Source organism: Podarcis liolepis, assembly GCF_965112155.1.
Source record: "Podarcis liolepis genome assembly, chromosome: 1".
NCBI classification, from domain to species: Eukaryota; Metazoa; Chordata; class Lepidosauria; order Squamata; family Lacertidae; genus Podarcis; species Podarcis liolepis.
Genome location: NC_139554.1, coordinates 82047485 through 82062281, shown reverse-complemented (window position 1 = coordinate 82062281; position 14797 = coordinate 82047485). Strand labels below are relative to the sequence as shown.

Genomic DNA, 14797 nt, shown 5'->3' with positions numbered 1-14797 from the left:
AAATAAAACAAGTATAAAACACCACTTTGAATCTATTGTGTTGGTGTGAATGTGACCATTTGGGCACAGAGTTTCATATGTGGTGGCCATGTTCCAGGATACAAGTTTTCTGGCAAAGAATCTTTTAAGACATCACTGCTCTTCTGAACCAGATAGCTGCCACAGGACTGGGAATTGTTCACCAAGTTGATTGTAAGGTGCTGGTGGGGGGGAGATGTGGTTCTTTTATTTTAATTTTTTTTATACCTCTCTTCATCAGTAGTTCATGGCACTAGCTGGAAAATTAACACAAAGCCACTGTGCTCTTAGAGGAGAAGCAGAGAGTGACAATTTTGCAACAATTTGGCTCCTTTTTTGCATTATGTGATTAGTTGGGGAGGTTTCGTTAAACCTCTGGATTCCTACAGAACATTTTGGCTGGACTTATCACCAAGGCACCTATTATTTTAATATCTGACAGTTGTCCTGTGTCCTGTGTTTTATCATGAACTTGTGGCCCTTTTTATTATATACCCTCTGGCGCAATACTCCTATGCATATTGTTTTTTGTTACATGTTTTTCCCCCTGTATTACTGCTGCATGCATGGATGGATGATTAATGTGTGTAACAATATAAAAAGCAAATACTAAAAGTATAAAAACCTCTATATTGGATAGTGCCTGTAAGGAATAATATCTACCCTCTTATTTAAATACACAAAGCAGTTCAGAAAGTGCTTTATGGTCTTTATGGTTACTGTTTTCATAAGTCTGTGAAAAGATGAATATTTATTGCAGAACTACTTAGGTAGATCCCTGCCTTCCCTTTTTCCCCTTAAAAAAAACAACCAACTTTGAGCTATCCACTTTCTCATATCAATATCCTTTCACATAGGAACATTTTCTTTTTGGAAATGTATGCTCCCCTGTGTAAGTCAGTGAGCCATATTCCTCCTTCACTCTGTTGTTCCATTTCCACGACTTTCGTATCTCCATCATTGGGCCAGTGTGGTGGTATTGTTATATCAGAAAATCTCATGCATAAAACTACAGAGGTTGTGTCTTAATTTCTTTCAATTCACTGAAAGAGAGAAAACAGGACAATTTACCCCCTTTCCACATCTCAAAATTGAAAATGGGATGGGGGCATTTCTCCAGATGATTACTTGGATGATTATTACTCAGAACCCAGATTATTACTCAGGGGACTTGTTAAGTTTTTGTTTCTTCAGTAAATAAGGTCCTGGAGTTTATCACTGTGATGATCACTGTGTGGAAAGAGGAAAGGAGCATAGGAAGGAGATAACTTCACTAAGGGCCCTCCTGCATAGAGTGGGGTGGGTGGGTTATGGGGTGGAAAGAGACTGGACCAACCTCTATCTGTCTATCCTGTTGAAGGGCAGCCATGGTACTCAGCATCCAGGAAGAGTAGGAAATGGAAGAAAAATACAACTAGCAAGCATAGGGCTAGTTAGTGCATGAAGGCGTAAAGGACCACAGAGTTATATTGCTAAATAGACTCAGCTAGGTCACGCCCCCTCTTTTCTGGAGAGGGAGGAAGTGACGTCTCTCCATCATGCAACAATATGGACATGTGTAAGCTTGCTCCCAAACTTACAGCACATGCCTGGAACACTATTCTGTACTTTCTACCCAAGAGTGTTATATGCCTGCATTAGCCTTGCTGCTGCTTGGTACAATGCATGATTAAGACCTTGAATCTGTAAGTAAGGCATTTTAAACTTACTCAACAGTGTGTAGCCTGCTGATTGCAGGAGGAGTAGAACGTGGCCAGCTGCTGTGTGCAGCTGAACAGAATAAAAATGGTGCAACAACCTATATTCCTAACATTATACTACAGCTTAACTCTGCTACCTGGGCGCTCTCTCTGTAAGAAAGTGCACGATGCCCCACATTTTGAATTCAGGAACCCAGCTGGTTTCTTTTGTTGCTCACCCACACATGTGGGCCCACAAGGATTCATATAGCTTAGTTTGTAGAGCATGACTCTCTTAATCTCGGGGTCTGAAGTTTGAGCCCAACTTGGGCAAAAGCTCCCTGCATTGCAGGGGGTGGAACAAGATGACCTTCATGGTTCTTTCCAACTCTACATTTCTACAATTCTAAGACCTATTTAATTCTCCCCACAGGAATTTCCCTGCATGTTTGCAGCCTTCAGGGGAGCTTGCACACAAGGCCTATAACAGAAGGCCTCGCCCCAGATGGTTTGTCCTCCTTAAGACAGGCAAGACCAGCCTCTTCATTAGGGTCACCCCAGGCTGATTATGGAGGACTGAGAAGGTTTGCAGATCATCTTGTAATATTTATGTGGTTGCCACCTAGTGGCCAAAAGGCAAAGGTATGCTAAAAACTGTAACAGGAACCAAGAAGTTAAACTAGCTATTGCTCACCTTGCTGGTGTAGCCTGCATTTATTATACATATGAATGCATTGACAGTGGGCCTAGTGAGGAGTTGGAAGATCACCAATTTCTGGCTTCCCTGCATGCCCCTTTCCACCCACACAGACATCTGCTGCCGCAGGAGAACCGCTTTCCACAGTGGGATCCCGCTGGGCTGCAGTTTGTCTGTTGAATACCAGAGTTGTGTAGGTGCAGCAGCCAATCATCTGGATCAGTCTCTATAGAAATGTCACTCTCTCAAGAGGATTCAAAGGCCTCAGGTGCCCTTATAAAGTGAGGTCTCTCTACGCCAGAATTTTGTATACTTGAACGCCTGATCTGTTTTCCAAGTAGCTCATCAAGGGATAATTGGGCTGTGAATCTTTCACCCATAAGGAGCAAAGTGTGAATCTCTTGGCCCCCAGCTGAGCTTATATAAAGCCAGCAGCTCCCCTGTTCAGTTTGCCTGCTGAGATGGCCAAAGGCATAGCTATGCATAGTCAGGTCTTGGGGACTGTAATTTGTAGCGTGTGACTCCTGCTCTGAGCAGTTAGAAAATAAAAGCTGAGTGGGCCAGTTTGTGTCAAGCTAGATCCTGATTCTACTTAAGGATCAGGCTCATGGAGTCTGTAAGCAGAATCCTTCTCTGCATGCAAACATAGTCTGCAGTAAAACAGGAGAAAAACCATTTTTACTGATTCCTTGCTCTTGACCTGAAGTCAGCTCGGCTGGTAAGTAGAGGAAAGGGTTTTGTGCTTTATTTCTGCAGAGGCTACATCTCAGTGACTGCAAGATTAGCCCTGTGATTTAAGGTAGGTATTCTCTCCTCTCTGATCCCAGTTTGCTATGAGGACACAAGCTTAGTTTTCTTGCATTCTTATCAGAGCCTGTTCAAGGCATTTTGCTGTGGGAGGCAGAAACATGCAAACACTTTCCCCATGTAAAATGTGTACATAGCACCGAAAACTGGTTTTCCTGGGAGTGTAAATACAATGACAAAAAATTTAAAGCCTAATAATTCACGCTCCTTCCATGACACCCAAAAACGGTTGCCTGAAATTTAACATTTTTCTGTCCTTTTCCGTAGCTGCCGAAGCCTGTATCTACCTGCAGAAATTGGTTAGCTCCCAATACCACTCCTGGTAATTGACGAAACCAAAGACAATTTCTAAAAACAAATGCTATAGGAATAAGCATGTGTATTAGGAACACATGTGTAATGTGCTTCAGCAGCAGAATGCTGTTATCAACTTTTGTTTGTATCATTTGAATTTCACTTTCATTTGGCATTCCAGGCTTATGTTCTTTCTTTGACTCAGAACATCAGAACAAAATATGGTGTAAGTGTGCACTGTATAAAGTAGAAGAATCTGCTTGCATTTGTTCTGGAAAGGTTAGCCATTGAATCAAGCATGGATTAATACAGAAGATGGAGTTGGATTGACTTCCAAATTGATGTACAGGGTTCCATCTTTAAGATGATTTGATCCCCCTTCTCATTTGCATTCCTTTAACAAAATTACATATTGTGTTTAGATCCCCACTGAGTGTGACACTGGAATATTTGTTTTTCTGTTCACAATCTTACAGAGTTAAGCGCATCTACAAATATTATTTAACGGGCTTGATTCCGCTTTGGGTTGTGGCAGTGTGCTTTGCTGAGCAAAACAGGAAGTTGCCTTTATAATGAATCAAATTATGAGTTTATGTAGCTCAATATTGTTTTTGCTGACTGGCAGTGGGTTTCAGGCAGGAGTTGTTCCCAGATGTCAGAAATTGAGCCCTAGACTTCTACATGCACAGCATGTGCTCTGTCACCAAGCTATGGTCCTCTCCCAAATAAAGTCTCCAAGAAAATGAGTGACGACTCCAACTTTTAACTATCTGAATATTAAGTGAATCTTAATTAACTTAATTTGTAGTTTTTATGGATTGTACAAGAACTAATTCCCATTAAATGTTGCCCATAGTGTGGCATGAACAAAAGGCAACTACGCTATTTGTTGCTTATCAGAGTTATCCCTCCTGGTTTTCTTTATAGAGTATATATTGTTTTAAAAGTATGTGCTGTCCCAGATTTTTCTTACACTCCACCCAGGGTCTTTTACACAATTCTGTTGACTAATGCCACATTTAAATTTCTTTAGCCTCATATTTTTCTGTCTTTCTTAGGCTAAAGAAAAATATAACTAAGGGTCCCTAGGAGCAAAAGCATAAACTCTCCTCAGGTGTTGGATTTTCTCTCTCCTTCCAAGGACAGCTGAAAAAATAAAATTGGAAAAACAAACAAATCAATAAATAATTGAGCAGTTGCAATGGAATTTTAACTGGTGTCCCATCTTCTTTTTAGTTTTCTGATTAATATTGTTTTGTCTCATACTTTTATCAATGTAGTTTATGTTATATACACGGAAAAGAATTTGGTACCTTTTTTATTTTGTTTATGCTTTGATTCTTCAAGACACGAGGGGCAGGAGGTTAAGTTCTCTCTGTGAAGTCTTTCAACTTGAAATCAAATGTCAAGACTGGGGAAGGAATAATTTCTGTTCAACAAGGAGCAATAGGAGTTTCTTTCCCCAGTATCTCCAAGTAGGGCTGCAAGATAATCCTTCCTGAAACTCTGAAGAACCACTTCCAGTCAGTGTAGACAAAACTGAGCTTGATGGGAAGATGGTCTGACTCAATATAAGGCAACTTCCACTGCTACCATGCTAATACCAGAGAGCCAGTGTGGTGTAGTGGTTAAGAGTGATAGACTAGTAATCTGGGGAACTGGGTTCGCATCTCCGCTCCTCCACATGCAGCTGCTGGGTGACCTTGGGCTAGTCACACTTCTTTGAAGTCTCTCAGCCCCACTCACCTCACAGAGTGTTTGTTGTGGGGGAGGAAGGGAAAGGAGAATGTTAGCCGCTTTGAGACTCCTTCGGGTAGTGATAAAGCGGGATATCAAATCCAAAATCCAAATCCAATACTCCAACTAAGAGGTTGGAGATAGAGGCTTGATTGAGTCGTGCCTATTGGTGGAACTTGGGTTCCACCAAAGTAAGATTTTGAATTGTTGAACCAATCTCAGAAGGTGATTCACATAACTATATCCTGGTGGTTTCAAAATGCTGTTGAATAGGTTTTGTGATTGATTCAACACTTGTCCACTTTGTGAGTCACTACAACCAGGCTTAACCCATCCTTGGAAAAACGTCAATAATATGGTGAATATACAATGTCCGTTACACATCTTAAATGACCAAAAAGCCAAATCGGGTTGACTTCATTATATGCAAATGTCTATGAATGAAACTTGAAACTTACTTGTATCATCATGAGACAGAATTATGGCTTTGTTCAAACCAAAGATAATGAAAGTGGACTCAGATGTCCTTGATCTGGTCATTAGAACAGCAAATGTTGGGATTTTCCATTTGGTAACTCTTTATCACCAACACATCTTTGTCTGTTTCTCTCCCCCTCCTCCTGTTTTTGATGCTGGCTGTACATGCAACACCAAGACTATGCTGAACAACACCTTGGCCCCTGAATTCATCCTACTGGGCTTCTCTGGATTCCAGGAGTTCCAGATCCTGTTGTTCTTCAGTTTCTTGGTAGTCTACCTCTTCATTCTCCTTGGCAATGCCTTGATCATTCTCCTCTCAAATATGGATGTGGCTCTACATGTCCCCATGTACTTCTTCCTGAGCAATTTCTCATTCCTAGAGATGTGCTACACCTCAGTCACAGTTCCCCGGCTGCTGGGGGACTTTCTCAAAGGCCCCCAAGCCATCTCCTTGCAGGCTTGCATCACCCAGATGTATTTCTTCTTCTCGCTTGGTACCACAGAATTTTTGCTCTTGGCTATTATGGCCTATGACAGGTATTTAGCCATATGCCAGCCACTGCAGTATCCTGTGCTCATGAACAGCTGTGTCTGTGCTTGCCTAGCCTGCAGTTGCTGGCTGGGGGGCTTCCTGACCCCCTTCTTGCCCATAGCCTTCATCTCCCAGCTCCCCTTCAATGGCAGCAACCAGATCAACCACTTCTTCTGTGACACGAGCCCCTTAATTAACTTATCGACTGGAGACACCTTCATGGCTGACACAATGGTCTTTCTTGTCTCTGCAGTGATTGTGCTTGTGTCCTTTCTCCTGACTTTGACTTCTTATGCCCTAATTGTTTCTACCATCTTGGATCTCCCATCTGCTTCTGGAAGGCACAAGACCTTTTCCACATGTGCCAGCCATCTCACGGTGGTCACCATCTTCTACAGCACTGTCATCTTCATGTACCTCTGTCCACATTCCGGTCAGACTTCTGAACTGGAAAAAGTGGTATCTGTGTTCTATACTGTCATCACCCCAGTGCTGAATCCCATCATCTATACCCTCAGGAACAAAGATGTGAAAAAAGCCTTGGGAAAGGTCCTCAGCCGAGTAAAGAACACGTGTCTGAAGAACACACAGAGAACTGCCCTTATTGCATTGTCATGAACCTCGGCATACTCAAGTTGTTTGTGCATTGCTGTGAATTTGCACTGAGAATTTTGTAAAAAGACAGGTATTTGTTAAATGCATTTTAGTTTATATTAAAACTACATTTCAAGGTCTTTGTAAAGAAACATGGCGACATCCCAAAAGAGTCATCTAAAAATAATTACAAGCAATATATTATCAACACACAATTTGTGCTGAGCACTTGTCTGCAGGGGTCTTTTGTTGTTGGGGTCCATTATTCTTCCAGTGACAGACATAAAAAACTTCATGCACTAAAGCCAGGTTAGGGGAGATCTTTCATAAGTTCAGGACATTTCTTTTCTACACAACTGTCATTTTCTGATATATTTACATTACAGTAACCCTTAGCCAACATTTGCTAGGTGTTCCACATGGACATGATAAAAGCTTCAAGCAGAACAGTCCAACTATTAGGACAGAATACTAGCAGTGATGGTGAGCATGACTGAGTGAAAAATATTAGAGCTGAGAATCTGAAATACACATTCAAGAGAAGCAGCTGCTGTTGCCTTTGCACTTCAGCATGTAGAAACTACACATTTGAATGTTCTCCCATGCATAGCCTCACCACCACAAACACATACATACACACACCTTATCAGGGAGAAGGGTTCTATCATAGTCTTCTTGCAGGCATGCCCATTTTCTACTCTTTGGAATTTTCTTTATATTCAGCCATACAATACTATCCTCTGCCACCTGAAGTGGTAAATTCCACCAGAAGCAGCACTTGTTTCTGCTGATCATGGAACTTAGCTTGCAAGGTGGCTATGGATGACTGCAGTCACGAGCTGGTTCTCTGTAGTATCTGGCAAACATTGTGCAACTGCTGGTAGTATTTTTCTCACATTGTGTCTGGATTAGAGATGGGAAGGCCTGGAAAAAAACTGGAAAAATTGGGGGGGGGACAGGTCCCCCCCCCAATTTTTCCGGTTCCCCCCCAGGCCTTCCCATCTCCAGTCTGGATTCTGTAGGGACTGGCTTCCCACTTGGTGAGAGTGGGGTACACATGTCATACCTAGGATAAAAGGTCATTTGTAGCCACCATATTTTATAAGGGGAAGCTGGAATTTTTATTTCTAATCCCAATGCAGGGATCACTTTAGTCCTGGGTCAACCACAGGGACCCCATGTCTATTTCCATTCCCTTCTTAGCTCCTGTAATGGAGGTGAAATGTGATGTTCTTTAAACTCATGGCAATAAGGTGAATTAATGGTTGCCAGAGTGAAGTCTTTACCCCATAACTTTCTCCACGACCCTTTTAACTGGGTTGTGCCCCTGCTCAGGGTCTTTATTTTTGTTGTCACGCTTGTGGTTGGAAAGCATTGTCCATCCAGATCAAACTGGTTAGTGACTCTGAATGGCTTGTTTTTGCCTGCCATTGTAAAATATGGCTTCACTTGCTTCCACGAGAAGCCCCATCAAAGGCTAAAAAGAAGTTGGGAGCATGCTTTGGGTCAGTTCACAAATCCACATTCATTCACTTTAGCATCAAATGGGGACAGGCAAGGGTGAATCAGCCACTGTAGATATGACACCCAGAAATCTGCCTAGTGTGCTGCTTTTTGATTGAGAGTCAGTTCACACATTCAGCTGCTAGTTATCAAATGTACAGTGAACAATTTATTTGAGTGACCAAAGGTCAGTGCATGCACAAGAATCCCAGATTCAATTCCTGGCATATCCCACTTCCAAAGCTCTTCCAAAGCAGGCTGAGAGAGAGATCTGCCTGAAATCCTCAAGGGCTACTTCTGGTCAAAGTAGACAATGCTGGGGTGGGTGGACCAATGAACTGGCTGTAAATGGCAGGTTCCTATGCACTCATCTTTTTGAGTCAAAGGCTTGGAGCTTTCTGCAGAGCAACAGAAAACACTGATAAAATACCAGAATTATTAGAATAGAGAACCAAATTTCTTGAATTTCATGAATTTGCGGAGATGGCAAAATTAACAGCATCATTTAGAGACTACTCAAATCAAAAAATTAATAGAGTAGGAATAAATGAAAAAAGTCAGTGCTGGAGCTTAATAATTAATATGCAAAAGTTTAAAAGGCACAAGGAGATAGGATAATATATTAAGAATGGAAAAACAAATAAGGTGAATAACGCAACAATAACAAAAATAATAGTAGGTAAAGAAGATTGCACACAGGTGGAGGGAAGAACTGGGCTGTGGGGGAGGGAGGTGAAGGGATTAATTGAAATTGTTAAAGATTGGTATAGGATTTAAGAGATTTAAATTTTATAAAGATTCTATAAGAAAAGCAGCAAGCAGCAAGAAATATCAAGTAAAGGTATCGGAGAGGAGATCAGTGTAAATGAAAACATGAGACTTATGGTTTTGTTACATATGATTTTATTTTGGAGTTGTCTGTTTATTTTGGAGTTGTTTGTTGTAAGGAATGTATATTATGTGAATAAAATAATAAAGGATTTGGAAGAAAAAAGAAAAACACTGCATAGTGCTAATGACTGGGCATAAAAGACGTGCTCTCTACAATACACATCTGCTGCTTTGTACTTTGAGCTCCATCTGCAGATGTTTATTTTTTAAAAAAAAAATTACCAGAACTTTGCAAACACACACACACACACACACACACACACACACACACACACACACACACCTCTCTCACCTATGTGCCTTGGTGTTCCCTAGCTACTCATTAGAGAGTCCATTCCCCGGTGTTGCAGCAAGAAGAAGGTTCATGCAACTATATTGTGAGTCATTTTTAGAGGGCAGATCTTCCTGGGGGTTTAGAATCATCCAGCAAGCATGACTGTGAGGAAGTGATATGATCTAAGGAGGAGAGACCATCCCAAGCAGTATCTCTTCACTATACAAGGAGAATTTAAAGGCAAGCATGGATGGTGAGTACTCTTAGTCTAGGGCGGGGGTCGGCAACCTGCGGCTCCAGAGCCGCATGCGGCTCTTTAAAGCCTTTGCTGCGGCTCCGGGGCGGTGGCGAGGGGAGGAGGCGAGGGGCGGAGGCGAGGGGCGGAGGTGACCAGCCTGCCGCCCGGCGGGCGGGGCGCCGTAAAGCAGAGCGCCCCCCTCGCCAGGCAGACATCCGCAGCGTGGGGAGCCTTGCCGGAGGTCCCGGCAAGGCTTCCCACGCTGCGAATAGCAGCCTGCTGCCCGGTGGGCGGGGCGCCCTAAATCAGAGCGCCCCCCTCGCCAGGCAGACATCCGCAGCGTGGGGAGCCTTGCCGGAGGTCCCCACGCTGCGGATAGCAGCCTGCCGCCCCGCAGGCATCGGCCAGCCCCACAAGCTCGGGGGACAGCAGGGAGGCGCAGCGCCGCCATCCCGCTGTTCCTCGACCTGGTTCGGTTTCCCCGACCTGCTTTTGGGGGGGAAATAAAGGGAAATTTTTTTCCCTTTATTTCCCCCCCAAAAAACTAGGTGCGTCCTATGGGACGGAGCGTCCTATGGGGCGAAAAATACGGTATTTTTATAATGACGAATGCCTCATTATTAATTATTATTTACATCAGGCCACTGATTATGATTTATGGTACACTGGGGCCCTGATTAATTTTCTATGGCATTTTGGGGCATTGATTATTGGGCATAGCAAGTCGCGGTCGCGTGGAATTTGTGCTTTGTGACCGTTTGAAGTGGGGGTTTTTTCTTGGGAGGCTGGGCGGCACGAAGAGAGGGATTATTTTTATAATGACGAGGATGACATTGGGCCCTCATTATTAATTATTATTTACATCAGGCACTGATTATGATTTATGGTTCACTGGGGCCCTGGTTAATTTTCTTTGGCATTTTGTGGCATTGATTATGCAGTCGCGGTCGCGTGGAATTCCATGTGGAGTTAGTTGCCTGAAGCCCCTTTTTAGTTGCTTGAAGCCCCTTTTTAAACTTAAGCAGGTGAAAGTTTGGTGAATTGCTGCCAAGGAGTGTGGTGGAGTCTCCTTCTTTGGAGGTCTTTAAGCAGAGGCTTGACAACCATATGTCAGGAGTGCTCTGATGGTGTTTCCTGCTTGGCAGGGGGTTGGACTCGATGGCCCTTGTGGTCTCTTCCACATATGTATGTGAGCAGGTCTTCTCCAACATGAACTATATTAAAAACAAGCACCGATCACGCCTCACAGATGACAGCTTGCAAGCCTGTGTGAAAATGAAGGTGACGTCTTACAGCCCTGATGTGCAGACACTGAGCACTGAGGTTCAGGAGCAAAAGTCCCATTAACCTGGTTACCTGGTTGTAAATTAAATATTTTAATTAGCTATTAATTTGTCCTTTTTTCTTGAGATTGACAGCTGACTGCACGATCCTGTATATATAGCATTAAGGCCAGAAACAATATATGTAGTGTTATATTTGTTTTAAATGTTGCAATGTTTTTGCGGCTCCCAGTTGTTGTTGTTTTTTTGGAAACGGGTCCAAGTGGCTCTTTTTGTCTTAAAGGTTGCAGACCCCTGGTCTAGGGCAACTACTTTTAAAGAACTGCCACACTGAATGAAGTCTGTGGTCCAGCTTCTTCTGGACTGTTGATTTTAAGACCTGGTGGGTGTGTTGTGGCCACTAAATGGAAGTCCATTGAATTATTCCACTTGGCCACTGGACACTACCCCCGAAAATGGGTATGGGGAACATCCAAATGCTTAGGAGAAGGTCACCTGAAACTGTGCATTAGATAGGAAAGAGAAAAACCAAGGGTATGTCTTCCTAGTCTTCAAAGTCAGCTAAACATGAGAATAGCATGTATCCCACTGAAATCTCATACATACACTTTACTGCTAATAAGAACATGTAGTTTCTAGTAATACCCACCCCTGAGACACCCGTCAACCTTATTAAGTACTTGACCTTCATGAGGTCATATTCACAACCTATGGGTTACTGATGCTTTGGGTATAGGGAAAAACACATGCCTGTCATCAGTCACATTGACAAAGGGCTGGAGTTAATTTTTTCAGGGTGTGGACAATCAAAAGCAGAAAAAAGATAATATCATATAGCCTATGGGTTGGAAGGTACCAATCCATTTAATCTAACCACCCTGCCCCTCCCCTCTTCAGCCACCTCAAGGCAACAATGGTGCATTCACAGCTGTTGTGTTTCAATCAAGCTTGTTTGATAAGCATTTGTTGCCTTCTCAGATGATTCCAGATCAGCTGCTGCCTTTGAGAGCAAAACCCTGACATGCTTTTTTCATGCTGTGTTCTGGGGTTACCGGTATTAGCTTGAGCCAGACTGAGTTGTCCATGCTGGAAAAGAAAGCATCCACCCAGCCTTCTTTAGAGCTGATTTCGATATGTGTGTGTTTGGAGGGGGGGGGGTTGCACTTTCTGAACTCAAAATGCATTCTTACTGGCCATACAGCTCTCTGATTAGTCCACCTTGCATCTAGATCAGTTTTGCCCCGTGGGATGAGGAGCACACATCTGTTCCCCACTTGTTTCCATATGAATCCGCCCTTAGATTTAGACATTTTTTCCTATTGTAACTTGAAAAAGTTATCCGTGGGCTCTGGCTGGGGGTGAGTTCTTTGATGCCAGGAGTGGGGAGCCTGTGACCCTCCAAACACTATTGGACTCCAATCCCCCATCAGCCTTAGCCAGCACGTCCAATGCTCAGGTATGATGGGAGTCCAACAACATTTGGAGGTCCACCGCTTCCCCATACCAGCTGCACACCATTAATGGCTACGAAGTGAGCCCATGAAACAAAGTAAGATTCTGTCTTAAATCCTGTAACTGGTTTCCTGGGAGTGAGCCCCATTGACTTCAACCCTGAGTAGACATGTATAGGATTATCCTGTTAATGGATCTCACTTTACACCAAAGGTACTACAAATAAACCATCAGGTGACTGACTTCTGCCATAACAGAACCCTAGAAGGCGCATGACCCTCTTTGTTGTGCTAGGATGACAGAGAACTTGAATCCAAACCTAAATTTATAGTATGTCTTGAATTCCTCCTGCATAATAATGACAGTCTGGAAGTCACCCCATTCTTAGGGATGATTTAAAGTCTATAGGAATAATTCCCTTTAACCTTGTGAGAATAGGAGCCTCCATTTTCTAAGACCCCACCGTTGTTGTGCAGAAAAGCTTTCAGAGAAGCGTCCATAGATCACTTGGATTGTTCCCTTAGTTGTAATCCTTACTACAGGGTTGTTGCAAGTGGCCCAGAGTTAACACAAGGACTTAACATTAGCTCAGTGGCACAGCTTCTGTTTAGCATAAGGAGAGCCATGCTGGATCAGACTAAAAGCCCATCTAGTCCATCATTTGGTTCTCACAACGGTCAGCCAGATGCCTATGGGAAGCCTGTAGGAAGGCCTGAGCACAACAGCGCTGAACGCCCTCTCCACTTGCAATTCTCAGCAGGTAGAACAAAGGGATAACGGCTAGTGGCTGTTGATTGGTTAGCAGCTGTTGGTTGTTCCATGTGCTACATACTTGATCCACATTGGCTCTTTAGCCACATTGCCTTGGTCACTTCTTGGTGCAAAGGGGACTTAGAAAAACTGAGAAAAAATAAATGACGTGTGTGTGAAAGAGAGACAGAATATACCTTATTTTAAAAATAAAATCTATACAAGATCTGAATGTTTAGAATTAACCTTCTGCTTTTATCCATGGGGCACAATAGCCTAACAATGCTGTGCCGGTCCTCTTAGATGCAGCCTCAACATGAGAACTGGACCCTTGTGGAAGAGTTTGTCTTGGTGGGCTTCACAGGCATCAATCAGGGGCGCCTGCCTCTTTTTGCCTTCTTCCTGGTCATGTATTTGCTGACCCTGACCGAAAATGCCATCCTGGTCCTGCTGGTGGCAACAGAAAGGCGCTTGCACACCCCCATGTATTTCTTCCTCCTCCACCTTTCATGCCTGGACATGTGGTACACCTCCCTCACTGTGCCCAAGATGCTGGCCAGCTTTGGATCTCCTGCTGGTCGAATTATCTCCTATTCTGCCTGCTTGGCCCAACTTTACCTCTTCACCTTCTTGGGCAGCACTGAGTGCTTCTTGCTGGCAGCCATGGCCTATGACCGCTATGTGGCTATTTGTGTGCCTCTGCGTTACCAGGAGATGGTAGGCCGAGATGCTTGCATGCTTCTGGCTGCTGGCTCGTGGCTAGTGGGGTTCCTCACCCCAGCACTGCCCATCTACTTCATGTCCCAGTTGACTTTCTGTGGCCCCAATGTTATAGACCACTTCTTCTGTGATGCTTCTCCACTCATTGTCCTCTCATGCACTGATGTCTCCCTGAAGGAGACGGTTGACTTCCTGGTCTCGCTGATGGTGCTCCTGGTTTCCTCTGTTGTCATTGTAGTATCGTATGTCCGCATTATCTCCACAGTGCTGAAGATTCATTCCGTCGGAGGGCGCCGCCGTGCCTTTTCCACCTGTACTGCCCACCTGACAGTGGTGTCAATCTTCTATGGGACACTCTTCTTCATGTATGTACGTACTAAGGTGGCCTCATCGATCAACCTCAACAAGGTGGTGTCAGTATTTTATGCAATAGTCACCCCTGTGCTCAACCCCCTCATCTATAGCCTACGGAATGCAGAGGTGAAGGGGGCCTTATACAGGGTTATTTCCAAGACAAAGCAGCTTGCAACGTGACAAGAACACAACCTGATTTCTTCTGGGGGGTTGAGGGTTGGAGGGATATTTTGCAACATAAGCCAATCCTATCTACCTGAGAACCATCCTTAATAGCTCCCTTTGCTCCACTCTTCTTGTTCCAGTCCCAGCTTAGCTGAGGGATCACAGGTAAGCTGTCACCTTTTAACCTTAGGTTGGAATTTTTATAGATGGAAAACTATCTTTCAGAATTGCTGTTGGTGAAAGATTTCTGTTGGCACGGTAACTGATCCAAATGAGAGTTATGGGCAGGGAGACATTTAACTGCATACTTATCCCCCCCTCCCATTTTA

General features: G+C 43.7%; 2 protein-coding genes across 2 annotated transcripts; both read left to right on the top strand.

Moving 5' to 3' along the window:
• Window positions 1-3047: 3047 nt before the first annotated feature.
• On the top strand, window positions 3048-6924 carry LOC310705019 (olfactory receptor 11L1-like). The gene is made up of 2 exons (XM_083499244.1): window positions 3048-3112; window positions 5888-6924. The coding sequence occupies exon 2, from the start codon at window positions 5891-5893 to the stop codon at window positions 6860-6862; it is 972 nt and encodes a 323-aa protein (XP_083355370.1). The 5' UTR covers window positions 3048-3112; window positions 5888-5890; the 3' UTR covers window positions 6863-6924.
• A 6608-nt stretch (window positions 6925-13532) lies between these two features.
• OR6Q1 (olfactory receptor family 6 subfamily Q member 1) lies at window positions 13533-14483 on the top strand (the record flags this gene model as incomplete). The annotated part of the gene is made up of 1 exon (XM_083466738.1): window positions 13533-14483. The coding sequence occupies one exon, from the start codon at window positions 13533-13535 to the stop codon at window positions 14481-14483; it is 951 nt and encodes a 316-aa protein (XP_083322864.1).
• Between the last annotated feature and the right edge of the window lie 314 nt (window positions 14484-14797).